We start from the raw sequence: 27132 nt of genomic DNA, 5'->3' as shown, positions 1-27132 counted from the left end.
CACAATATTCGCAAATGGTCTCTTATATGACCCAGAGGGGTCGCCTGCAGATGGAAGAATAGAGCCCTGAAAAATCACATCCTCCACAGATTTTCTCCAGCACTCAGCATGAGATTCTGATTTATCTAATCTCCTATTGATATGATGCATACTATCACGTATTTCTTACACCCATGCAGGCTCTTGGTGTGCCGGCAGCGCCACCACATTACACTTCTGTGTCCCTAAAATGGTTCCCTGCCTCTGACATGTCTTACACACGTGTACAACACACACACAGACACACTGGGACTTATAGGGGACAGACCCACAGTAAAATCTGTCAGGGGGACACAGTTTAGGAGCAGCCAGTTCACAACCCTAGCGCCAGTGTCTAATTCCTGTGAACACCGAATGCCCACTGACATGCAGCGCTTTTTACACAGTAAAACACATTTGTAAAGCACCAAATTCGCTTGTGCCCCCCGTTTTGCACCCTGATACTTGTAGTCAGAAGTGAAGGAGGACCAGCGATGTCTCTGCAGCCTGAGGAGAGAGAAAACGGCACTGAGCAGTGTGCTGGCTGCCTGAGGAAGAAGCTCCACCCTTTTTACCTCAGAAACTTTTCATAATATTTATACTGGCGGGGGTAGGGCTGTGCCTGGGCATCTTATGCCCCCTTTTTGCCAGTTTATAGAGCCATGAAACTCTTCAGGAAGTTGGTTCCTTCTTCTGCCCCCTCAGTCCCACGAAGCAGGGAGTCTGATGCCAGCAGTTCTCCCCGAAAATAAAAAACCTAACATAAGTCTTTTCAGAGAAACTCAGTAGAGCTCCTCAGAGTGCATCCAGTCTGCCTGGGCACATTTCTAAAACTGAGGTCTGGAGGAGGGGCATAGAGGGAGGAGCCAGTTCACACCCATTGAAAAGTCTTAAGAGTGCACATGGGCCCTCATTCCGAGTTGTTCGCTCGGTAATTTTCTTCGCATCACAGCGATTTTCCACTAATTGCACATGCGCAATGTTCGCACTGCGACTGCGCCAAGTAAATTTGCTAAGAAGTTTGGTATTTTACTCACGGCATTACGAGGTTTTTTCTTCGTTCTGGTGTTCGGAGTGTTATTGACAGGAAGTGGGTGTTTCTGGGCGGAAACTGGCCGTTTTATGGGAGTGTGTGAAAAAACGCTGCCGTTTCTGGGAAAAACGCGGGAGTGGCTGAAGAAACGGGGGAGTGTCTGGGCGAATGCTGGGTGTGTTTGTGACGTCAAACCAGGAACGACAAGCACTGAACTGATCGCACTGGAAGAGTAAGTCTCGAGCTACTCAGAAACTGCACAGAAAAATCTTTTTGCAATATTGCGAATACTTCGTTCGCAATTCTGCTAAGCTAAGATACACTCCCAGAGGGCGGCGGCTTAGCGTGTGTACTGCTGCGAGAAGTGGCTAGCGAGCAACTCGGAATGAGGGCCATGGCTCCTGCGGAACCATCTATACCCCATGGTCATGAAGTGAACCCCAGCATCCTCTAGGACGTATGAGAAATAAAAAGTTTTGTACAAATTTTTTTGGGGGGCACAAACCTTTCTATACAAAGTGCTCTGACAATAAATTACATGAATAAGAAAACACAAAGTTGGTAAAGAATTTTTTTTATTGCACACCCAATAAACAAGCTTCAAGTGTTAGCAGTTTTTTCATACGTACAAATTCACCAGTGACGACTTTTAACTTCCATCCAGAGGGGTCAATTCAATTAGCTGCGAGTGCCCTCGTGGTGCAAATAACTGCATGGCTTGCATAGGGCAGAGTACAAAATCCACGAGTCCAGGGTGAGAGGGGAGTGTTGCGATGCCATTAGCGGCCTTCCATGCCGTTACGACAACACACCCTATCACGGCGAATTGAATTGACCCCATAAAGTGTGATTAATGCGTAACTGAATCAGGAATATAATGGATGCAACTGGTGGATTTGAGAAAACAAACTCACAATGACAGTCATGTGACAAATACTTTGTGTATCAGCGGTGAACGTTGCATTACTGTGTAACAGCATTTACTGGTAATGTCATACATCCTGGTGAACAGAGATATCCTGCAGAGATGGGGATATTATTGGGGACAGTCCGTGGTGTATTATAGCACAGGGTGACTTACTGTCACTGTCATACGTCCTGCAGAGATGGGGATAGGTACATGATTGGGGACAGTCCGTGGTGTATTATAGCACAGGGTGACTTACTGTCACTGTCATACATCCTGCAGAGATGGGGATAGGTACATGATTGGGGACAGTCCGTGGTGTATTATAGCACAGGGTGACTTACTGTCATACGTCCTGCAGAGATGGGGATAGGTACATGATTGGGGACAGTCCGTGGTGTATTATATCACAGGGTGACTTACTGTTACTGTCATACGTCCTGCAGAGATGAGGATAGGTACATGATTGGGGACAGTCCATGGTGTATTATAGCACAGGGTGACTTACTGTCATACGTCCTGCAGAGATGGGGATAGGTACATGATTGGGGACAGTCCATGGTGTATAATAGCACAGGGTGACTTACTGTCATACGTCCTGCAGAGATGGGGATAGGTACATGATTGGGGACAGTCCGTGGTGTATTATAGCACAGGGTGACTTACTGTCACTGTCATACATCCTGCAGAGATGGGGATAGGTACATGATTGGGGACAGTCCGTGGTGTATTATAGCACAGGGTGACTTACTGTCATACGTCCTGCAGAGATGGGGATAGGTACATGATTGGGGACAGTCCGTGGTGTATTATATCACAGGGTGACTTACTGTCACTGTCATACGTCCTGCAGAGATGGGGATAGGTACATGATTGGGGACAGTCCGTGGTGTATTATAGCACAGGGTGACTTACTGTCATACGTCCTGCAGAGATGGGGATAGGTACATGATTGGGGACAGTCCATGGTGTATTATAGCACAGGGTGACTTACTGTCATACGTCCTGCAGAGATGGGGATAGGTACATGATTGGGGACAGTCCGTGGTGTATTATAGCACAGGGTGACTTACTGTCACTGTCATACGTCCTGCAGAGATGGGGATAGGTACATGATTGGGGACAGTCCGTGGTGTATTATAGCACAGGGTGACTTACTGTCACTGTCATACGTCCTGCAGAGATGGGGATAGGTACATGATTGGAGACAGTCCGTGGTGTATTATAGCACAGGGTGACTTACTGTCATACGTCCTGCAGAGATGGGGATAGGTACATGATTGGAGACAGTCCGTGGTGTATTATAGCACAGGGTGACTTACTGTCACTGTCATACGTCCTGCAGAGATGGGGATAGGTACATGATTGGGGACAGTCCGTGGTGTATTATAGCACAGGGTGACTTACTGTCACTGTCATACGTCCTGCAGAGATGGGGATAGGTACATGATTGGAGACAGTCCGTGGTGTATTATAGCACAGGGTGACTTACTGTCATACGTCCTGCAGAGATGGGGATAGGTACATGATTGGAGACAGTCCGTGGTGTATTATAGCACAGGGTGACTTACTGTCATACGTCCTGCAGAGATGGGGATAGGTACATGATTGGGGACAGTCCGTGGTGTATTATAGCACAGGGTGACTTACTGTCACTGTCATACGTCCTGCAGAGATGGGGATAGGTACATGATTGGGGACAGTCCGTGGTGTATTATAGCACAGGGTGACTTACTGTCATACGTCCTGCAGAGATGGGGATAGGTACATGATTGGGGACAGTCCGTGGTGTATTATAGCACAGGGTGACTTACTGTCATACGTCCTGCAGAGATGGGGATAGGTACATGATTGGGGACAGTCCGTGGTGTATTATAGCACAGGGTGACTTACTGTCATACGTCCTGCAGAGATGGGGATAGGTACATGATTGGGGACAGTCCGTGGTGTATTATAGCACAGGGTGACTTACTGTCATACGTTCTGCAGAGATGGGGATAGGTACATGATTGGGGACAGTCCGTGGTGTATTATAGCACAGGGTGACTTACTGTCATACGTCCTGCAGAGATGGGGATAGGTACATGATTGGGGACAGTCCGTGGTGTATTATAGCACAGGGTGACTTACTGTCACTGTCATACGTCCTGCAGAGATGGGGATAGGTACATGATTGGGGACAGTCCGTGGTGTATTATAGCACAGGGTGACTTACTGTCATACGTCCTGCAGAGATGGGGATAGGTACATGATTGGGGACAGTCCGTGGTGTATTATAGCACAGGGTGACTTACTGTCATACGTTCTGCAGAGATGGGGATAGGTACATGATTGGGGACAGTCCGTGGTGTATTATAGCACAGGGTGACTTACTGTCACTGTCATACGTCCTGCAGAGATGGGGATAGGTACATGATTGGGGACAGTCCGTGGTGTATTATAGCACAGGGTGACTTACTGTCATACGTCCTGCAGAGATGGGGATAGGTACATGATTGGGGACAGTCCGTGGTGTATTATAGCACAGGGTGACTTACTGTCATACGTCCTGCAGAGATGGGGATAGGTACATGATTGGGGACAGTCTGTGGTGTATTATAGCACAGGGTGACTTACTGTCACTGTCATACGTACTGCAGAGATGGGGATAGGTACATGATTGGGGACAGTCCGTGGTGTATTATAGCACAGGGTGACTTACTGTCATACGTCCTGCAGAGATGGGGATAGGTACATGATTGGGGACAGTCTGTGGTGTATTATAGCACAGGGTGACTTACTGTCACTGTCATACGTCCTGCAGAGATGGGGATAGGTACATGATTGGGGACAGTCCGTGGTGTATTATAGCACAGGGTGACTTACTGTTACTGTCATACGTCCTGCAGAGATGGGGATAGGTACATGATTGGGGACAGTCCGTGGTGTATTATAGCACAGGGTGACTTACTGTCATACGTCCTGCAGAGATGGGGATAGGTACATGATTGGGGACAGTCCGTGGTGTATTATAGCACAGGGTGACTTACTGTCATACGTCCTGCAGAGATGGGGATAGGTACATGATTGGGGACAGTCCGTGGTGTATTATAGCACAGGGTGACTTACTGTCACTGTCATACATCCTGCAGAGATGGGGATAGGTACATGATTGGGGACAGTCCGTGGTGTATTATAGCACAGGGTGACTTACTGTCATACGTCCTGCAGAGATGGGGATAGGTACATGATTGGGGACAGTCTGTGGTGTATTATAGCACAGGGTGACTTACTGTCACTGTCATACGTCCTGCAGAGATGGGGATAGGTACATGATTGGGGACAGTCCGTGGTGTATTATAGCACAGGGTGACTTACTGTCACTGTCATACGTCCTGCAGAGATGGGGATAGGTACATGATTGGGGACAGTCCGTGGTGTATTATAGCACAGGGTGACTTACTGTCATACGTCCTGCAGAGATGGGGATAGGTACATGATTGGGGACAGTCCGTGGTGTATTATAGCACAGGGTGACTTACTGTCACTGTCATACGTCCTGCAGAGATGGGGATAGGTACATGATTGGGGACAGTCCGTGGTGTATTATAGCACAGGGTGACTTACTGTTACTGTCATACGTCCTGCAGAGATGGGGATAGGTACATGATTGGGTACAGTCCGTGGTGTATTATAGCACAGGGTGACTTACTGTCATACGTCCTGCAGAGATGGGGATAGGTACATGATTGGGGACAGTCCGTGGTGTATTATAGCACAGGGTGACTTACTGTCATACGTCCTGCAGAGATGGGGATAGGTACATGATTGGGGACAGTCCGTGGTGTATTATAGCACAGGGTGACTTACTGTCATACGTCCTGCAGAGATGGGGATAGGTACATGATTGGGGACAGTCCGTGGTGTATTATAGCACAGGGTGACTTACTGTCATACGTCCTGCAGAGATGGGGATAGGTACATGATTGGGGACAGTCCGTGGTGTATTATAGCACAGGGTGACTTACTGTCACTGTCATACGTCCTGCAGAGATGGGGATAGGTACATGATTGGGGACAGTCCGTGGTGTATTATAGCACAGGGTGACTTACTGTCATACGTCCTGCAGAGATGGGGATAGGTACATGATTGGGGACAGTCCGTGGTGTATTATAACACAGGGTGACTTACTGTCACTGTCATACGTTCTGCAGAGATGGGGATAGGTACATGATTGGGGACAGTCCGTGGTGTATTATAGCACAGGGTGACTTACTGTCACTGTCATACGTCCTGCAGAGATGGGGATAGGTACATGATTGGGGACAGTCCGTGGTGTATTATAGCACAGGGTGACTTACTGTTACTGTCATACGTCCTGCAGAGATGGGGATAGGTACATGATTGGGTACAGTCCGTGGTGTATTATAGCACAGGGTGACTTACTGTCATACGTCCTGCAGAGATGGGGATAGGTACATGATTGGGGACAGTCCGTGGTGTATTATAGCACAGGGTGACTTACTGTCATACGTCCTGCAGAGATGGGGATAGGTACATGATTGGGGACAGTCCGTGGTGTATTATAGCACAGGGTGACTTACTGTCACTGTCATACGTCCTGCAGAGATGGGGATAGGTACATGATTGGAGACAGTCCGTGGTGTATTATAGCACAGGGTGACTTACTGTCATACGTCCTGCAGAGATGGGGATAGGTACATGATTGGGGACAGTCCGTGGTGTATTATAGCACAGGGTGACTTACTGTCATACGTCCTGCAGAGATGGGGATAGGTACATGATTGGGGACAGTCCGTGGTGTATTATAGCACAGGGTGACTTACTGTCATACGTCCTGCAGAGATGGGGATAGGTACATGATTGGGGACAGTCCGTGGTGTATTATAGCACAGGGTGACTTACTGTCATACGTCCTGCAGAGATGGGGATAGGTACATGATTGGGGACAGTCCGTGGTGTATTATAGCACAGGGTGACTTACTGTCACTGTCATACGTCCTGCAGAGATGGGGATAGGTACATGATTGGGGACAGTCCGTGGTGTATTATAGCACAGGGTGACTTACTGTCATACGTCCTGCAGAGATGGGGATAGGTACATGATTGGGGACAGTCCGTGGTGTATTATAACACAGGGTGACTTACTGTCACTGTCATACGTTCTGCAGAGATGGGGATAGGTACATGATTGGGGACAGTCCGTGGTGTATTATAGCACAGGGTGACTTACTGTCACTGTCATACGTCCTGCAGAGATGGGGATAGGTACATGATTGGGGACAGTCCGTGGTGTATTATAGGATGGTTTATTGCTAATAGCACACAACATGCGTCATTTCTGTTCTATCTGTGATTTGTACTATTTTTTTTTACCAAGGTACTGAAATTATCAGGAGCAAAGTTCTTAGGGCCCAATTCAGACCAGATCGCTATTCTGCGTTTTTGTAGAGTCCTGCGATCAGACAGCCGCCGCCCATAGAGAGTGATTACCCGCCTCGTGCAAGCGTACAAATGCATGTGTACGCCGCACGAAAACATTGCCAGACAGCGGACATCTACAAATCCGTTCACAACTCACTCACCATCTAATGATATTTCCAGTCTGTGCACTGTGTGTGCAGCCCAGGACTTACTCCTACAGTGCGATACAAATAGGCTGATTGGGGCCGCAGCCGACGTCACACACCCGCCCTGAAAACGCTTGGGAACGCCTGCGTTTTTCTTGACACGCCCAGAAAATGGGCACAAACATCTTCTTCCTCTCAACCACCTTGCGATCAAAATTTTCTCACCATCCTGTCGCTATATGGCGTCGCGCCTACGCATTGTGGTGCATACGCATGAGCAGTCATTCGTTAATCGCCCGCTATGCGATTTTACACAACAGCGATTTCACACACAGCGATCGGGACTGAATCGGGCCCTTAATGCAGAGATCTACCGCTGTAATATTACTGAAGACACTGACGACTCCCCACCCTCATCCACTTCCTGTTCCCTCTAGTCTTCAACCTAACACACTGTACAACAAATGTCAACAACTTTATTTGCACTGACGATGATTGTCATTAACACAGCACAGCAGGCTTCAGGAAACTGTGGCAATTTGTGATTGTTGAACAATGGATCTGCTGAGACTTATAGTACAACACACATTGGAAGCAGCCATTTCTGTGACATGTCGAAGACATGTAATACCCAATACCCATCAATGAGCAGCTTCCAGGTGTTTATCACAATATTATCCCTACTCAGAGATCAGAAAGTGCCATTTACACAGTAAAGAGAACGCACATAACCTCTCCAGGCCCTAAAGAATCATCCTGGCATGCTCACCAGCGCTCCTGGCAAGCTCAAGGCCGTAGATGTGTACTAGGAAACAACAGGTGGCATCCTCGGTCATAGCTGTGGCCCGGTGCTATTTCTATACACAGGACACCTCTAACTTCAGTTTCCTCATAGCAGTAATACCTAAATTATGCCACATATAATACAGAAATTAGAATGTTTTTTTTAATTTCCTGCAAATAACAATTGTATATACCAACGCCAGTCCTCAGGGAATTCTAAAAGTGGGTACACACCTCTGCGATACCCAGCTGATCGGGTAAAAAGCTACTGATCAGCCTGACCCCTAAATCCAGCCTAAATCGGGAGGTCACATGTGCAGCACATAAGATGCCACCTCCCAGTCCTGACCTTTGCAGGAGCGTATAAGCCGTTTATCGGCCAACGCTCCTGCATTGGTACAGAGTACACACCTATACGATATCGGGAAAACGGCCAACAATCGTCTAGGTGTGTACCCAGCTTAAGAGTGCATGTTTATATATCCTTGCTGGAGCACATTCATTACTGACACTTCAAAAATTATAGACAGTGAGATACACTGAGAAAACCTGTGCATTATAAGGAATACTGTGTCTCCTGCTGCAAGTCATGGATACTAGATGGCACTTACTGTGATCTGTATAAAGGCAGCCAGTCTTGTCCTTTTATACTGCCACAGTTCCCTACAGCCATATCATTCATCTACACGTATTATCCCATATTATCCATGATCCCCACAGATAGTAATATCTTACTGGCAACTTCGGAATTCTGTTTTCTTGGAATGGGGCAGATCTATAAAACAAAGCTGGACGCTGGGAAATCCCCAACTAGAAACAAACACCCTCCACTTAAAGGGCCAAAAAATAAACCATACAAGATGGCTGTTCTCTTATAAGACGTGTAACAGTCACAAGACCGGGCTGGAGATATTTGCCCTCCTGTTGCTGCTGAATGTTTTCTGCACCAGGAGAGGGCGCTGGACCTAGGTTTAGAATTTGGTTCAATACCAAATATTATAAAAGATCCAGCAAAATTCTGAAATACAAATAAAAAAAAATGTGGAGAGGCCAAAGTGATATCATGTAATTTGTTTGCAGCTAGTAGAAGAATGAATGCTCCCTGCACAGTAATACAGTGGGTCAGATGTATTAACCTGGAGAAGGCATAAGGAAGTGATAAACCAGTGATATGTGCAAGGTGATAAACGCACCAGCCAATCAGCTACTAACTGTTAATTTACATATTGGAGCCGATTGGATGGTGCATTTATCACCTTGCACTTATCACTGGTTTATCACTTCCTTATGCCTTCTCCAGGTTAATACATCTGACCCACTGTACAGCGATACCGGTTTGGAGTCAGTTGGCCGATCCTGAGCAATCCTGCACCCACTGTGGTCCTGGTTATCAGTCATTTCTGGCTGCGATGCAGCTGTAAGGATGCTGATGATTTCGATTAGTTTGGTCAAACCGATCATCCATTTAACAGTTCTAGAGCTACAAACCGTGCGCCTAATACATTGTCAATACCCGATCCATTGTCTGAATTTACTTTCTGGTCCCATAATAAGGGGGGTAATTCCGAGTTGATCGTAGCAGAAAATTTGTTAGCAGTTGGGCAAAACCATGTGGACTGCAGGTGGTGCATCTGTAACGTGCAGAGAGATTTAGATTTGGGTGGGTTATTTGGTTTCTGTGCAGGGTAAATACTGGCTGCTTTATTTTTACACTGCATTTTAGATTTCAGTTTGAACACACCCCACCCAAATCTAACTCTCTCTGCACAAGTTACATCTGCCCCACCTGCAGTGCACATATTTTTGCCCAACTGCTAACAAATTTGCTGCTGCGATCAACTCTGAATTACCCCCTAATGTTGGAATTGGAATATGCGGAGGGTCAGTGATGGACCAGCAAATGTAGGTGCCCGTACAAAGCATTCTGACCAAGGTGCACAGTCTGGAGCCTGAATTGGATCAGTCTTTATGAGGCCGAACAGGACAGCCTGATGGAACAGGCCTGGGGAAACATTTACTAAGATTCTAAAAATGAAAAGTGTTGGCGTTACTCAAAGCAACCCATCAAATTCTAGCTGTCACTTCTCTACTGCATCCTAGAGAATGATAAACAGAATCTGATTGGCTGCTATGAGCAACACCATCACTTGTCTGTTTCACAAGCTTTAATGAATCAACACGCTGAACATCATTACAGCCAGGAGGGCATAGGGCAAATAAAGGGTTTAAATCGCACGCACAACTCTAACTCGTATCTCCGGTCCTGATAAGCTCCTGAAACTTCTCTCTTACATAAACCACTTTATATTTTCCGTTTAGAGCTCCTTTAACTGATAACACAGGTTCAATTATTATCCTTGGTATATAAAAGGTTAGATACATATATAAAAAGTTGCATTGATAAAGAAAGAATACATTATTGCATCAAGTATCCCAGATTCATCATCCGGTTGTAGAAATCTCATTACCAGCAAAAAGCGATGTCAGCTTCCAGTCCCACGCGCTAAGGCCACGCCACGGAGAATCCCTCCTATTGGTACTTCTTGGAAGGGACGCGGGACCGGGCAAGGAAGATGATGCCAATAGCGCCAGCAGACAGTGCCAGTGACAATAACGGGCGGTAGATTAACCAGCCGGCAGCGATGGTCAGCAGGGAGAGAGAAGCGGATACACACAGGGCAAACAGCTTGATACCGAGGTTGACTAAATCCCGGACGATAGGAAACCAATCCACTGTGGAGAAGGATGAAGAACACCATCAATGACTGTATCATCTCCAATGAGGGTTTAATAACAGGGGTGTGGCACTCCAGCTGTTGTGTAACTACACATCCCAGCATGCCCCGCCACAGTTTCAGCATACTCTAACAGCAAAACTGTGGTAAGGAATGCGGGGATATGTAGTTCCACAGCAGATGGAGTTCTACAGACTGTCTACCCCTGATCTATACTACGATTACATACTGAGAAGATGCTGTATACTCTCCAGCTATATACTAGAGATAGAATTCTTCTCCAGTGGCTTTCACCCACAGCTTACCCAGTGTGTGGAAGATCTTCGCCATAAGGCTTATGCCGACGAACATCATCAGCCAGCCGGCGGCACGCAGGGCCCAGGTCTTCATCATATTGCTCTGATGTTCTGCCAGGAACATTTCCTGCAAGGTGCAACCATTACAACACAATTGTCATCAGCCGCGTAAGTGGCAGCGTAAACCACCAGCACCTGCGCTGGGCGTGACACAGAAGATAGACAGTCATTAGGACGACAGGGTCGACACACACAAAAGAAATTGGGTGTTATTTTGTATTTTTAAACATTTGTTAAAATGCGTCTCCTCGCTTCGGGCTCAGCGGCTCGCTCCACTCCGCTCCGCTCGCCACACGGTTACTAATGGTAATAGTTTGTGACATGGATAGTAAATGCAGCTAAAGTTGTAAAAATTTGAAATAACCCTAAAAAACATGTGTCGACATTTTGACCCTGTTGACCTTATGGTGTTGACTTTTTGACTGTCTATCTATCAACCACCTCCCACTGTGCTACCCTGGTGGTGTTGGGACATAAACGGAGAGATGCCCAACACCACAATCTTCCTGCATCAGTGGCAGAAGCCTCACACCTCCGCTGGAGACGATAGGTGCTCGCATTGTCTACGTGTTCACCTACCCCACCTCACCCCAGCCCACACACGGACATGCATTAGCTGCCCCAGCTGTGCACTCACTGGCCAGACATAGGGGGTCATTCCAACCTGATCGCACGCTGCCTTTTTCGCATGGGTACAAAGCGGATCGTTGCTGAGCGATGGATTTAACAAGAATCCATTCGCACAGCCGATTGCAAGGAGATTGACAGGTAGAGGGCGTTTGTGGGTGTCAACTGACCGTTTTCTGGGAGTGTTTGCAAAAATACAGGCGTGTCCAAGCGTTTGCAGGGCGGGTGTCTGACGTCAATTCCGGGCCCGGACAGGCTGAAGTGATCGCAAGGGCTGAGTAAGTTCAGACCTACTCAGAAACGGCACAAAATGCTTTTGTACCGCTCGGCTGCACATGCGATCGCACACTTGCAAAGCGAAAATACACTTCCCTGTGGGCGGCGACTATGCGTTTGCATGGCTGCTAAAAACAGCTAGCAAGCGATCAACTCGGAATGACCCCCACAGTCTTTCCACGATAAGACAATATTGCCGTGCATGCAACTATTTTCCACATTTCACAATAAAATAATGAGCTTAATATAAATCTAGGTGATTCATCGCGCCCTACGGGCGCTCTGCACACTGTCTTAAAGGGCTACGCCCCCTTAACCCTTGCACCCCCTTGTGGCATGCACTATTTTTATTATATGGAGTATTACCTCCAATCATAATTGTGTGAGTGGTTAAATATTGCACCGACAAAGGGCATGCAATGGTTAAGGGGTGGAAGCCCCATGCAACGGCGTGAACAGCGCACGCAGGGCCTGATGAATCACCTAGTAGGTGCTGTGGTTGGGGGCGTGGTGGGTGTGGGGGAGATGCAGATGGGGGAGGGAGTGCGTGGGTGCCGCGGGTGGGGGAGGGGGTCCGGAGTCACCGCGGGTGGGGGAGGAGCGTTTGCGTCGTGGGTGGGGAAGGGGCGGACGCGGTGGTGCCGCGGGTGGGGGAGGGGCGGGTGTGCTGCGGGTGGGGGAGGGGGTCCGGAGCCATCGCGGGTGGTGGAGGGGGGTGTCACGGATGGGGCCCGGAGGTACTGCGAGTGGGGGAGGGGCAGGTAATGCTTCTCCTCCTGGAAGCAGCTAAGCTGCTGTCCTCCCTTTAGCAGTGGCTCTCCTGGAGACTCGCACAGCAGCCAGTCACTATTGTTAGCGCCGGTGTCCCAACGCGCCGCATTACAGGAAGAAGATGCACTCAATAAACTACAGCTCCCAGCAGGCCTAGCGCTGGAATGCTCTTGCGCTAAGGGCTGCAGGGAGCTTTAGTTTATTTAGTGCGTCTACTTCCCTGTAATGCGGCGCGTTGGGACACCGGCGCTAACAATAGTGACTGGCTGGCAGAACTGAGTGAGTAGCTGAATCAATGTAAAAGGTGAGAGGGCTGTGCAGTGTCATTGACACTGCACACCCACTGCACTGCACAGCACTGTCACCTTTTACATTGATTCAGCGTCCAGACATTACCCTCCGCGATATCACCTACTCTATCTGTTACATTAGCCATCTCGGGGCTTCCAGGCCGGCAGCCCAGGTGCTGTGTTGCGGAGTCAGGGCCTCTGGGGATCTGGGCGCGGCTGTGGCGGGGAGGCACTTCTGTGACATCACACGCAGAGGAGGCTCCGGGGCTCAGAGAGTATGAGGTGCAGGGAGGGCTATGAAGCCTTCCGCTGCACCGCTTTCATACACATCTATGGCGGTGGCTGCAGCAGCTTTTGTTTCACCTGCGCCGCAGCTAAGGAGTGGGGATTGTTGATGCCGGAGGGGGCAGGAGGACTGGCAGCAGGACATAGGGAAAAAAATCCTTTTACTGCAGCGTCCTATCTACAGCGCAGAGACTTGCTGCAGATGCAGTGGCATACCCTCCAGCTGCACCTTTTTGGCAGGTACAGTACCTTCTTTTTTATGGTCTGTACCGATTTTTGGCCCTCCAAACTTCTATTGAAAGTATAGGAAAGGCCGCTTTACCCGTGGCCACGCCCTTTTCGAATTTGTAGCGATTTTTATGTGTAAATTGTTGGAGGGTGTGTTGCTGCAGATGCAATGGGCGCATTTTGGGGTGTGGACCTGGAGCTGCAGCTCCATCAGCCCCATTGCTAATCCTGCTCTGGGAACACACAGCAGCCAAAGGGCAGAGCCTCCCATTGGATGTAACCTGTGTGGGAAGGTGTTTCTCGCCCAATCAGCTGTGGACTGGGTGTGATAGACCTGCTGCTAACCCAATGAGAGCTTCTAGCCACGCCCAGTGTTATACAGACAGGCACAGAGTCACAGATCTGGGCTATTTTATAGGAGATTAGTATTTTGTAAAAACAAATCAGATGAGGACTGAATGATCGCTACATGTATTATTATACCGTTATACGTGTGCTGCAGGATTAAAATACAGTGTGCACCATGCAGCCCATAGCGGGCCTTATTCTGCACTTAATTCGCGTTTGTACGCTGTGGTCGATGTTCACGCAAGTGAGCGATTATCGTCAGACTGCGCATGTGCTGCGATCTCTCTGCGCACGTATCGAGGTGCTGCTGCGATCTTGCTAGCAATGAGGGTTTCATGGGAAAAGGATTGACAGGAAGGGACCGTTTGGATCTGTTAATGGGGAGTGGTTGGAAAAACGCAGGCGTGTCATGGGCGTATTCAGGGTATGTATCTGCCATCAGCTGTGAGCTGTACGTACAAAAACATGACACCTGCATTACTACTGCTGTGTCCGGTCTGCGCAGCCATAAAACAACCCTTAGCCCCAATGTTCCTCATTTTTGCGTATAGGCTGCGAATGTGTACGCAATTGTGAGTTAGCAATGGCTCCGGTGGACATCACTTTTCATTCTGGGCGGCAGCATCACTTGCTAATGTTAGCAGCTCCGTAGCCTAGAGAATCGCAATTACTATTACAATTATCTATGGCCACAATCCGTACAGAATTACGATGTTCACATAATTGACCAATTATTTGCAACTGTACATGTTCAAAAATGTCTATAGTGCCTGCGTTCCGAACATCAGAAAGCCGGCCGCGTTCCCGGGCAGTGACTACTAGTGCATGCAAACATGAACCGTGTCACTGAAAGTCGCTGCGTTCACAGATGCCCCGCCGCAGGTATAGGAGGACGTGATCCGTTGGAGGCACGGCACCTGCCACGGGGCTGCTGCAAGTTTAAATGGTGCGACCAGTGTCGGCGTATAAGGACGCACCAATCGGTATTACAGTGTGAACACTAATACCCCTTTCACATCGCACAAATAACCCGGTGTCGACACGGCATATTGCCGTGTCGACACGGGTCAGTGTGCAATGTGAAAGCACTTTGCGAGAATTAGCGGGTCGTCTGACCCGGTAATTCAACCCGGTATAAAAGAAGGTTTATACCCGGGTTGAATACCGGGTCAGGTGCAGTGTGAATGGGAGCCGCGTCGATGCGACACGGTTCCCATTCACAGCATAGGGAGAGGCGGCGCAGGAGATGAGCTCATCTCCCAGCGCCGCCTCCACCCCCGCCCCTGCTGCGCCCCCCCCGCTGCTATGGCAACCGACCCAGTATATTGCCGGGTCGGAAAGCCAGCAAAGGAGCGCAAATGCCGGATCTCATCCGGTAAGGACACGTTTCTCTTACCGGGTGGGATCCGGCATTTGCGATCTGATAGCGGTATTAGAATGGACATCTCAGGCCTTGCACAGCCGAACACAAGGGAAGGAGTTTGTAGCGGCACTTGCATAGACTCACAGACAGGTCGACCAGCAATAGACGCTGCGCTACTGCTGCTGCGTGTGCTTAAGTGATAATACCTATCTCTGTAACTCACCTCCGCTGTGTGCCTCCCGAGGTACAGAAGCTCCAGCTGGTCCCCGGTCTTGGTTTTGTAGGACACCAGTTCCCCTCCTCTCTGCCGAGCTAGGATGCTCACCTGCAAACAAAATTTGAAAATGCCTCAGCGGGTGAAGGAGTGCCTCGTGGCTCAGTGATGCCACCAGGTCTTAGTGAACCAATTGGCTGCAGTCTCAGAAATACTGGTTCAGACCATATGATGGCGTCCCATTGTCTGTCAGTGATGTGTCACTTTATCTACTAGACTAGAGAAAGACTTCTATCATTTCTACCTGTTTAGTCCTTTGCCAAGATATCTAAGTGTTGCCTAGTAACAAGCGGATGCTATGTCTGTACCAGAATGGCGCAGACACCGTCACTGAAGGGTGTGGCCACCTGATAATTACCCAGCTGTTACAGTGTTCATTCAGGTCATTGCAGCCAGTCTCTAGAAGATTGTCAGAATTACCGTGTCCACGGATCCGGAGGACGAACCACCAATGGAGACGCCGGCGTACCAGAAGGAAATGCGCAGATCCCCCACCTGAAACACATACGCAGACACAATGTTCATACCCAGCCACCTGGAGCTCAGTCCTGCGGCCTCTGGCTATGTAATCAGGCCTGGGAGAACAGTCCTTACACCATGCTACAGAACCATGGGGGTCATTCCGAGTTGTACGCTCGTTGCCGATTTTCACAAAGGAGCGATTAAGGCAAAAATGAGCATGCGCATGGTACGCAGTGCGCATGCGCTAAGTATTTTTGCTCAAAACTTAGTAGATTTACTCACGTCCGAACGAAGAATTTCCATCGTTGAAGTGATCGGAGTGTGATTGACAGGAAGTGGGTGTTTCTGGGCGGAAACTGACCGTTTTCTGGGAGTGTGCGGAAAAACGCAGGCGTGCCAGGATAAAACTAGGGAGTGTCTGGAGAAACGGGGGAGTGTCTATCCGAACGCAGGGCGTGTTTGTGACGTCAAACCAGGAACGAAACGGCCAGAGCTGATCGCAGTGTAGGAGTAGGTCTGGAGCTACTCAGAAACTGCTAAGAATTTTCTATTCGCAATTCTGCTAATCTTTTGTTCACTATTCTGCTAAGCTAAGATTCACTCCCAGAGGGCGGCGGCCTAGCGTGTGCAATGCTGCTAAAATCTGCTAGCGAGCAACTCGGAATGACCCCCCATGTCTAAGTCCAGCCTAGAATTACTGTATGACAGGGTTCTATGCTAGGCAAGTCCATTAAGCACTGATAATTCTTCATGATACAATAAAACCATATTATAATCTTCAAGATAACGGGGATCTAAAAACCACAGTCTAGCGGCAGCCGGTACCTCCGGATTCTTGGGGTTGGCACTTTGATAGAAGTAATTCCCTTCCGCGGTGACATCAGTGTGGGGGTTCCCCATCTGTGCCAGGCTCAGCTGCTTGAAGTTCTCAATCTTATCAATGAGACCTGAGTATAGCAAAGTGAGATGTATCAGGCTGAACAGCACCGACTTACACACAATAGTGATACAAATCACAGATACAGAACATATACATAATAAAATGGGATGCACTGCAATGGGCATAGGAAGTGGTTGATGGGAAACTCTTCCCAAGTATCTGTATTACAGGGCTGTGCCTAGGTCAAAGCAGGGCACAGGTCATGGCAGGGCTCTAACACAGACATACAGGTCACGGCAGGGCAGTGCGTAGCCACGCAGGTCACGGCAGGGCAGTGCGTCGCCACGCAGGCCAGGGGCAGGGCAGTGCGTAGCCACGCAGGCCACGGGCAGGGCAGTGCGTAGCCACGCAGGCCACGGGCAGGGCAGTGCGTAGCCACGCAGGCCACGGGCAGTGCGTAGCCACGCAGGCCACGGGCAGGGCAGTGCGTAGCCACGCAGGCCACGGGCAGGGCAGTGCGTAGCCACGCAGGCCACGGGCAGGGCAGTGCGTAGCCACGCAGGCCACGGGCAGGGCAGTGCGTAGCCACGCAGGCCACGGGCAGGGCAGTGCGTAGCCACGCAGGCCACGGCAGGGCAGTGCGTAGCCACGCAGGCCACGGCAGGTTAGTACGTAGCCACGCAGGTCACGGCAGGGCAGTGCGCAGCGGGTTTAGTGCTCCCAGAGGTAGGAGTTCAGTGCAGGGAAGAGTCTTGTTATACAGCAGAGGTGGGAAGCGCGAGGTTCTACTGCTGTATAGGACCAATCGTTTCTTACCTGTAGACAAATAGTAACTTCCAACCTGGACGTCTGCAGCAACAGCTGTGAACGACTCCACCGCCATAGCACTAAAAGAGATGGGAACGTACTGTATTGTGACGCCCTGTACATTCAGAGCATGACGGATAAGATTATTAGGTATACATGTAAATTATAATCTGTGTGAGTTTGTGTCACATCGTTCTGTCATGAGAACAATCAGTGGAGCATGGCAGGAACTCAGGTTTTCTTTATAAAAAGGTTTATTCTGATTTTCTATATTTGCAGTGTTTTAGCACTAAACCCTTCTGCTCCCTGGCTGGTGGGTGTTTATGCCCTAAGGATGCACTTATCAGGAGGGTGTGATCAGAAATCCGCTTTATGGGCCTAAATCAGGTTGGATCGCAAATCATGATCCAACCAGAATTCTGCATTCGCCTGGCGGATGCGTGCTCATGGCCTGTCCTGCGCATGGGCCCACATTTACTCCAAGGCGGAGATAGAGCGCAGCGGCGGCTTCCAAACGTGGGCGGCGTTATCGGGGCGTCTGCGTGAAATCACACGCAGCTGGTCCGATCAAAAAGATGGAGGCGGGTCGCAGCCAAGTTGTGCCGGCAGGAAGCTGCTCCAATTTCTGCGGCCGCGCACTAATTGCGGCGCGATTGCAGATGAAAGGGGGAGGTGGTTAGCCTACTGGCGGCCTTGCCCTGCAATGGGCGGCCCCCAGGATGCGAGGCAAAGGGTCCTAATAGGGTCCTAAGTGCATTCTCTGAGCCAGTCGCGGGCTTACTGCGTGTGGTAATTGCATAGATCCAGGCACTTACCTGGAATCTCTGCCTTACCGGAGAATAGAACTGAATAGCTCAGGCACTTACCTGGAATCTACGTCTTACTGCGTGATAGAACTGAATAGCTCCAGGCACTTACCTGGAATCCATGCCTTACCATGTGATAGAACTGAATAGCTCCAGGCACTTACCTGGAATCTCTGCCTTACCGCGGGACAGAAATGAATAGGTCCAGGTACTTACCTGGAATCTACGTCTTACTGCGGGATAGTACTGAATAGCTCCAAGCACTTACCCCGGAATCTATGAATTACTGTGGTATAGAACTGAATAACTCTGGGCACTTACCCTGGAATCTACGCCTTACCGCGGGATAGAAATTAATAGGTCCAGGCACTTACCTGGTAATCTACGTCTTACTGCAGGATAGAACTGAATAGCTCCAGGCACTTACCCCGGAATCTATGCCTTACTGCGGGATAGAAATGAATAGCTCCAGGTACTTGCCTTGGAATCAATGCCTTACCGGAGAACAGAACTGAATAGCTCGGGCACTTACCTGGGAATCTACGCCTAACTGCGGAAAGAACTGAATAGCTCCAGGCACTTGCCCCGGAATCTATGCCTTACCATATGATAGAACTGAATAGCTACAGGCACTTACCCCGGAATCTATGCCTTACCGGAGAATAGAACTGAATAGCTTGGGCACTTACCTGGAATCTAAGCATTACTGTGGGATAGAACTGAATAGCTCCAGGCACTTACCTGGAATCTACGCATTACTGCGGGATAGAACTGAATAGCTCCAGGCACTTACCCCAGGAACTAATAACCCGCAGTAAGCCCTGCAGCTAATTGAATGTCCACCATAATGCATTAACTATATGTATCTGAATGATAATATTGTCTTTACTATAGTTAGTTACTCGGTAACATGTCCTTTAAAGTTACATTATCGGAGCTACATAGGATAATATAATAACACAATTCTCGATTGTAACGATTATAAGCCTGAAGATTCAGTCATCATTAAATTGAATACATTTATTTTTATATTAAATGCCCCCAGGCTGGAGAGGTGATCAGAGCTCCTTGCTGGGCCTCATTTACACAGCTGGGAGGTGCGCCTTGTTTCCGCGAGACGCCTCCGCGAGCTAGCTGTGCACTTATGCTTACGGAACAATCTGAGCACAGGCGCTGCGCAAATGTTCAATCATTCAGCAAAGTCTACGCACCAATAACACCCCTAAAAATGTGCCAGATGCTGCTAATGCGGGGATCCGCCCGTGTATGCAGAACATACGCGCTGGTACGTGGCAGCCTATCCCGCCCACTGTTTTTCCATCCGTAGCGCAGATGTAATCAGTCATATCTGGACTTGCACCCACGCTACGATGGGCGCAAAAAATCTGCATGAAACAGGCGTCCCATCGCCATCCTCATGTTACTGAAGTTGGTTCCCACTAGACGGAACAGTTCCGAGCATCCGCATGGTCACCGGCAAGTTACATCAGGGAAAGAGGGGTCAGATCACTCCGTCCGAAATCCACCCGACTCATAATCAGCCCCTCTATATGTAATACCAGAAATCGCACTGCGCAGAACACAACGCGCTGCTCCTCTTCGAGCACCGCCCTCTTGCATCGCAAACCAACGCGTTTTGGCAGATATCTAATTGCATCTGCATAAAGCGATGGGCGCTGGACCTGATTCAGAGACAGACGTAGTGTCGATGGCGCACAGCCGATGGTTTAAGTCTACGCATACGGCTGATATGCGCATCCTAGGATTCCCACACCTGATTCAGGCTCGTAACGTCACCAAAGAGGCGTTTATGCTGCATCTCACCGACTGTCCCATCAGAGTAACTAAGGACATGTATAAGCAGACCAGCGTCCTGTAGTGTCTGCATTTCATTACAACTGACCTTATTAACGGAACTTCAACACTAGAGGGAGCTACTGCGCTCATTTATTCATCTGATGGAACAACTGGTCTGCACAGTAACTTCTACAACAAACTATAAGAAATGCTTTATGTTACTCTAGTACTCGCTGTATAGAAGTCAGATACACAGAACTCATGAGGACACAGAGGAGTATTTTTACTGAATTGTGAGATTTTTTAGAAGTGGCGATGTTGCCCATAGCAACCAATCAGATTGTAGCTATTATCTTTTAGAAGGTGCTAGATGAATGATAAGTAAATCTGATTGGTTGCCATTGGCAACATCTCCACTTCTAAATAACTCACACTTTAGTAAATTTACTCCAGAGTCTAAGTAACAGAAACTCTTTGTGTAGGAATCTGGGAGCTTATACGGCAGTAATGACAGCCTACCAGGGGTTACGATGTGCCATCTCTCGGCAGTAATGACAGCCTACCAGGGGTTGCGATGTGCGATCTCTCAGCAGTAATGACAGCCTACCAGGGGTTGCGATGTGCGATCTCTCAGCAGTAATGACAGCCTACCAGGGGTTACGATGTGCGATCTCTCAGCAGTAATGACAGCCTACCAGGGGTTACGATGTGCGATCTCTCGGCAGTAATGACAGCCCACCAGGGGTTACGATGTGCGATCTCTCGGCAGTAATGACAGCCCACCAGGGGTTACAATGTGCGATCTCGCAGCAGTAATGACAGCCTACCAGGGGTTACGATACGATGTGCGATCTCTCGGCAGTAATGACAGCCTACCAGGGGTTACGATGTGCGATCTCTCGGCAGTAATGACAGCCTACCAGGGGTTACGATGTGCGATCCCTCGGCAGTAATGATAGCCTACCAGGGGTTACGATGTGCGATCCCTCGGCAGTAATGACAGCCTACCAGGGGTTACGATGTGCCATCTCTCAGCAGTAATGACAGCCTACTAGGGGTTGCGATGTGCCATCTCTCGGCAGTAATGACAGCCCACCAGGGGTTACGATGTGCGATCTCTCGGCAGTAATGACAGCCTACCAGGGGTTGCGATGTGCGATCTCTCGGCAGTAATGACAGCCTGTCTGGGGTTACGATGTGCGATCTCTCGGTAGTAATGACAGCCTACCAGGGGTTACGATGTGCCATCTCTCGGCAGTAATGACAGCCTACCAGGGGTTACGATGTGCCATCTCTCGGCAGTAATGACAGCCTACCAGGGGTTACGATGTGCGATCTCTCAGCAGTAATGACAGCCTACCAGGGGTTGCGATGTGCGATCTCTCTGCAGTAATGACAGCCTGTCTGGGGTTACGATGTGCGATCTCTCGGTAGTAATGACAGCCTACCAGGGGTTACGATGTGCGATCTCTCGGTAGTAATGACAGCCTACCTGGGGTTACGATGTGCGATCTCTCGGTAGTAATGACAGCCTACCTGGGGTTACGATGTGCCATCTCTCGGCAGTAATGACAGCCTACCTGGGGTTGCGATGTGCCATCTGTCGGCAGTAATGACAGCCTACCAGGGGTTGCGATGTGTGATCTCTCGGCAGTAATGACAGCCTACCTGGGGTTGCGATGTGCGATCCCTCGGCAGTAATGACAGCCTACCAGGTGTTGCGATGTGCAATCTCTCGGCAGTAATGACAGCCTACCTGGGGTTGCGATGTGCGATCTCTCTGTCAAAGTGTCTGCTGCTTACGACCTCTGATTTCCATTCCGTGTCTGAGGAGCAAACACAGCATCATACAGGGGGTACGGGCAGAATTTCTTCCTGCTGAAGACTACAGCTAATGAATTGTACTGTGCTGCTATACAATGGGCCACAACCTAAGACTAGATACAACTGCAGTATCATCTGCTGAGGGTTATTCTGAGGGCAATTCTGCACTAAAACCACAGTAACCAATCAGATAGCCCCTTTTATTGTCTAACCTGCTCCGAACTGATAAAAGCGGTCTGTTGATTGGTTGTGCAGATCTGTAACTAGGGGAGATGTCAGTAAATAAAGGCCACATAAGAGAGAGGCCAGGGTGACGAATCTCCGCACAATGTGGGGGGGTATTAGGCACTCGCACTGTCTCTGCAAACACAGGGAGGTAGGTACTGGGGTGTTTCCACATATATGGGGAGGTAGGTACTCACTGTAGGTGTATCTAGTTTCTGTTTTCTTTTCTCCATTTTCTTCATACTCTCTGCAAGAAGAAAATATAACACAATAATGTACCTTATGAATAACACACTATGTAACGGAAACAAGTAAAATCTATTTGGACATTCGTTCAATAACAAATACTGTATGCAACAGAAGTGACCCTAGGTATAGATTGCACAAGTAATCACACGTACAAACTGCGCTTCTATAGTCCACATTAATAAAAACCGACTCAGGCCAACACTGGACGCCGGGCACACACTCAGGCCGACACTGGACACCGGACACACACTCCGGCCGACACTGGACACCGGACACACACTCCGGCCGACACTGGACACACACTCCGGCCGACACTGGACACACACAGGGCCGTCTTTTCGTATGTGCTCAATGGGCACTTACCCAAGGGCCCCAGGAGTACAAGGGTCCTAGTCTGATAGCTGAGAGTCCCCTCTTTCCAGTGATACCAGAGTTTTGAAAGTCAGCCCCGGGGAACCGGAGAAATCTGATTTCAAAGCAGTGGTCCCCATCCAAGCCTGTAAATTGCCCTTCCCAGCCAGATATCTCGGGTTCTGTCTGATTCTTTCTGAGGGTATATTCCAAAAGCTGGGACTCTCCCCTTTTGGTGGACACTGGCAGCTTGTCTCTACTATGTCCAGAACCAGAGATATCAGCCTTCCAGCAGCTGCTCCCTGCTCCAGCTCCACACGCCTGGTATGCAGATTTATATATTCGTTGGTGGATTGCTCTGGCTCCTGAACTCTGATCCCCAAGTCCCCAGAACCTCCTGAAAGGTGGGACTCTAGGTTTTTTTTATCCCATTCAAAGCTAAGAAATCTATTTCCAGGAACCAGCGATATCTGCAGTCAAGCAAGCTGCTCTCCCACCAGAAAATGATAACTATTAAGCCCACTCCACTATCCACCCCTCCCCTGCGTATTAAACACCCCCTACCACCCTGGAAGTCATTTACCAGGGCCCCTTCATCCAGCCCAATGCCCCTTCTACAGTTTAGTGTTCTCCCTCCCACCCCATTTCCCACCATCTGTGCAGTAAAGGAGTAATTAGCAGAAATTACTGCTCCAGGTCCTAATGCTGAGCGGAAGATAGAACACCCCCTACCGCCCGCGGGACATCAAAGCTGCCGCTGATAGCACCCCCCACCCCTACCGCTGGAGGATGGGTAGGGGCCCCAGTGTATTGCCGTGCCCAGGGGCCTACGCTGTTGTTAAGACGGTCCATGGACACACACTCAGGCTGACACAGGACACACACTCAGGCTGACACAGGACACACACTCTGTGAAGGACTCACTGAATTACATGTGAAGAAGTCAGAATGTAACAACTTGTTGTGAAACCTGTGATCTCTATTTGTGCTATTTCTTTTCAGATCATTTCTCTTTACCAATAGCAAAGGGTAAAACACAAGGAAAGTGTGAGGACATAATAGGATACATAACTCGTGCATTACAGCTAGGGAAAGGCATTGCAGGCTGAGTATGAGTCAGTGTCTCCAGGGAAGAGGCGTGACTGGGATGATTGTGTGGTCAGCGTCCTCTCTCTATAGAGCACATTTACTGTGTACACAGCTCTTACTTGGATTCCTCGTACTCCACCCATTGGTACATCTCCACCTGGCGCTTCAGCTTTACACAGTGCATGGTGACCCCATAGTTTGGGTCATAGAGCGGCTGCATTAAAAAACAAAAGACAGAATATGATGCAATGCCCGTGACGATGCAAACAGAGCAAATAGATATTTAAATGCCGAGTTTAAACAATTTTAAGGATAATTTGACTGTTAAACTATTTAAGCCATAAACCACCAAGAAAACTTTGTAATTAGTGCAAACTCAGACACTGGATTTATTGTTGTGAACAATATATTTGTTACGTTAATTTCTGAGTATATGTAACGGGCATATTGTCTGCCGACACCGAACAGCACGAGTTAAAGGGCCCCTGTTACTGACAGCGGGGGCCCCTATTACTGTGTTATGAGCAAGTATACAGGCTATAAACTTACTGGAAGCCTGTGACATTACTGACTCTAATTCATGAGTAGCGATGGCCATCCACAGGTTACATAGTTACATAGGTAGTCAGGTTGAAAAGAGGCAAAATGCCCATCGGGTTCAACCTGTATTCTGTGTTAAGCTGTGCATATTATAATGCACCTGCTGGAGTAATGGTTTAGTATCAATTGACAACTATGGTTCTTACCACTCACAGATATTAATGTCACTATGTTATATGCTATAACCCTTGATACTTTTTCCAGTTAGAAATTGTCCAATCAGTTTTTAAATGTATTTACAGAGTCCGCCATTACCTGTTGCGGCAGGGAGTTCCAAATCTTAATTGCCCTTACCATGAAGAACCCTTTCCTACGTTGTGTACGGAATTTTCTCTCCTCTAGCCTCAGCGAGTGCCCACGTGTCCTATTCAGAGTTCTTTTAATAAACAAATCCCCTGCTAACTCCTTATAATGACCCTTTACATATTTGAATATATTAATAAGGTCTCCTCTTAGACGCCTCTTTTCTAGAGTATACATTTTTAACCTAGTAAGCCATTCCTCGTACTCCAGTGTCTCTAACCCTTTAATCAATTTAGTAGCCCACCTTGGAACTTTTTCTAGCTCCCCTATATCTTTTTTATAATATGGTGGCCAAAATTGAACACAATATTCAAGGTGTGGACATACCAAAGATTTGTAAAGTGTCAGGATTACATCCTCGTCCCTTGTCTCAATGCCCCGTTTAATGCACGCAAGCACCTTACTTGCCTTCTTTGCTGCAGTTTGACATTGTGTACTGTTGTTAAGCATATTATCTAAGAGCACCCCCAAATCTTTTTCCACCACAGTTACCCCTATATTTTCCCCATTAAGAGTGTAGGATGCAAATGTGTTTTTTATCCCAAAATGCATAACTTTGCATTTCTCTATGCTGAACTTCATTCTCCATTTAGACGCCCAGAACTCAAGTTTAAATAAGTCATTTTGTAGAGAATCCACATCACTTTCTGAATTAATTACCTTACACAGTTTAGTATCATCTGCAAAGATTGACACTGTGCTTTCAAGGCCTATTCCTAGATCATTGATAAATATAGTGAATAGCAGTGGGCCAAGTACGAACCGGTATCCGTTCAGATGGTCGACCATGTTATGGTCGACAGTCATTAGGTCGACCACTATTGGTCGACATTGACATGGTCGACATAGACACATGGTCGACACATGAAAATGGTCGACACGTGAAAGGGTAGACATGAGTTTTTTTTACTTTTTTTTCTTTTGGGGAACTTTTCCAAACTTTACGATCCACGTGGAGTACGATTGGAACGATAATCTGCGCCGAGCGAAGCGGTAGCGGAGCGAAGGCACCATGCCCGAAGCATGGCGAGTGAAACGAGCCATGCGAGGGGACGCGGTGCACTAATCGGGGTTCCCAGTCACTTTACGCAAAAAACGACACCAAAAAAAGTTCAAAAATGCACGTCGACCTTTTCATGTGTCGACCTTTCATGTGTCGACTATGTGTTCATGTCGACCATGTCAATGTCGACCAATAGTGGTCGACCTAATGAGTGTCGACCATAACATGGTCGACCATTCATACCGGAACCGTACGAACCCTTGTGGTATTCCGCTGACTACTGGTGCCCAGCTAGAGAACATCCCATTGACCACTACTCGTTGTACTCTGTAATCCAGCCAATTACTTATCCATGTACAATAATATATCCTAGACCAAGTTCCCTTCATTTGATGATCAGTCTCCCGTGAGACACTGTATCAAAGGCTTTTGCAAACTCTAAACACCGCACATACACTGCTTTTCCCTGGTCAATATTCTCGCTCACTTCCTCGTAGAAGCTAATTAAGTTAGTTTGACATGATCTGCCCCTTACAAACCCATGCTGACTTTTGCTAATAATTTTAGTAGTATGCAGATAATTCTCTATGCTATCCCTCAAAATTCCTTCCAATATTTTACCCACTATAGAGGTTAAACTAACTGGTCTATAGTTACCCAGATTATCTTTAGTTCCCTTTTAAAGTAAGGGCACTGCCTCAGCTATGCGCCAATCCTTTGGTACCATGCCTGATCTAATAGAACTATAGAAAATCAAGTATAGGGGTTTTGCTAGCCGTGACCTAAGCTCCATAATAACCCTCGGATGAATGCCATCTGGGCCTGGTGATTTATTAATCTTTATTTTTTTTGCTTAGTCTCTTCAGGACTA

The 27132-nt window shown here is 48.3% G+C and overlaps 1 protein-coding gene across 1 annotated transcript in view; it reads right to left on the bottom strand.

Annotated features, from left to right (window-relative positions):
• Positions 1 to 10248: 10248 nt before the first annotated feature.
• Positions 10249 to 27132, bottom strand: part of TMEM43 (transmembrane protein 43) — a 29168-nt gene continuing 12284 nt past the window's right edge. The window contains exons 4-12 of the mRNA XM_063941218.1: positions 24475 to 24569; positions 22864 to 22913; positions 22374 to 22443; positions 18024 to 18094; positions 17153 to 17274; positions 16286 to 16360; positions 15815 to 15916; positions 11353 to 11470; positions 10249 to 11045 (exon numbers count right to left, since the gene is read on the bottom strand). Coding sequence (XP_063797288.1) covers positions 10843 to 11045; positions 11353 to 11470; positions 15815 to 15916; positions 16286 to 16360; positions 17153 to 17274; positions 18024 to 18094; positions 22374 to 22443; positions 22864 to 22913; positions 24475 to 24569 — 906 coding nt within the window. The 3' untranslated portion in view covers positions 10249 to 10842. The remainder of the gene's footprint in view (positions 11046 to 11352; positions 11471 to 15814; positions 15917 to 16285; positions 16361 to 17152; positions 17275 to 18023; positions 18095 to 22373; positions 22444 to 22863; positions 22914 to 24474; positions 24570 to 27132) is intronic.

This window comes from Pseudophryne corroboree, chromosome 9, assembly GCF_028390025.1.
Source record: "Pseudophryne corroboree isolate aPseCor3 chromosome 9, aPseCor3.hap2, whole genome shotgun sequence".
NCBI classification, from domain to species: domain Eukaryota; kingdom Metazoa; phylum Chordata; class Amphibia; order Anura; family Myobatrachidae; genus Pseudophryne; species Pseudophryne corroboree.
This window is presented reverse-complemented; position numbering and strand designations above follow the sequence as displayed.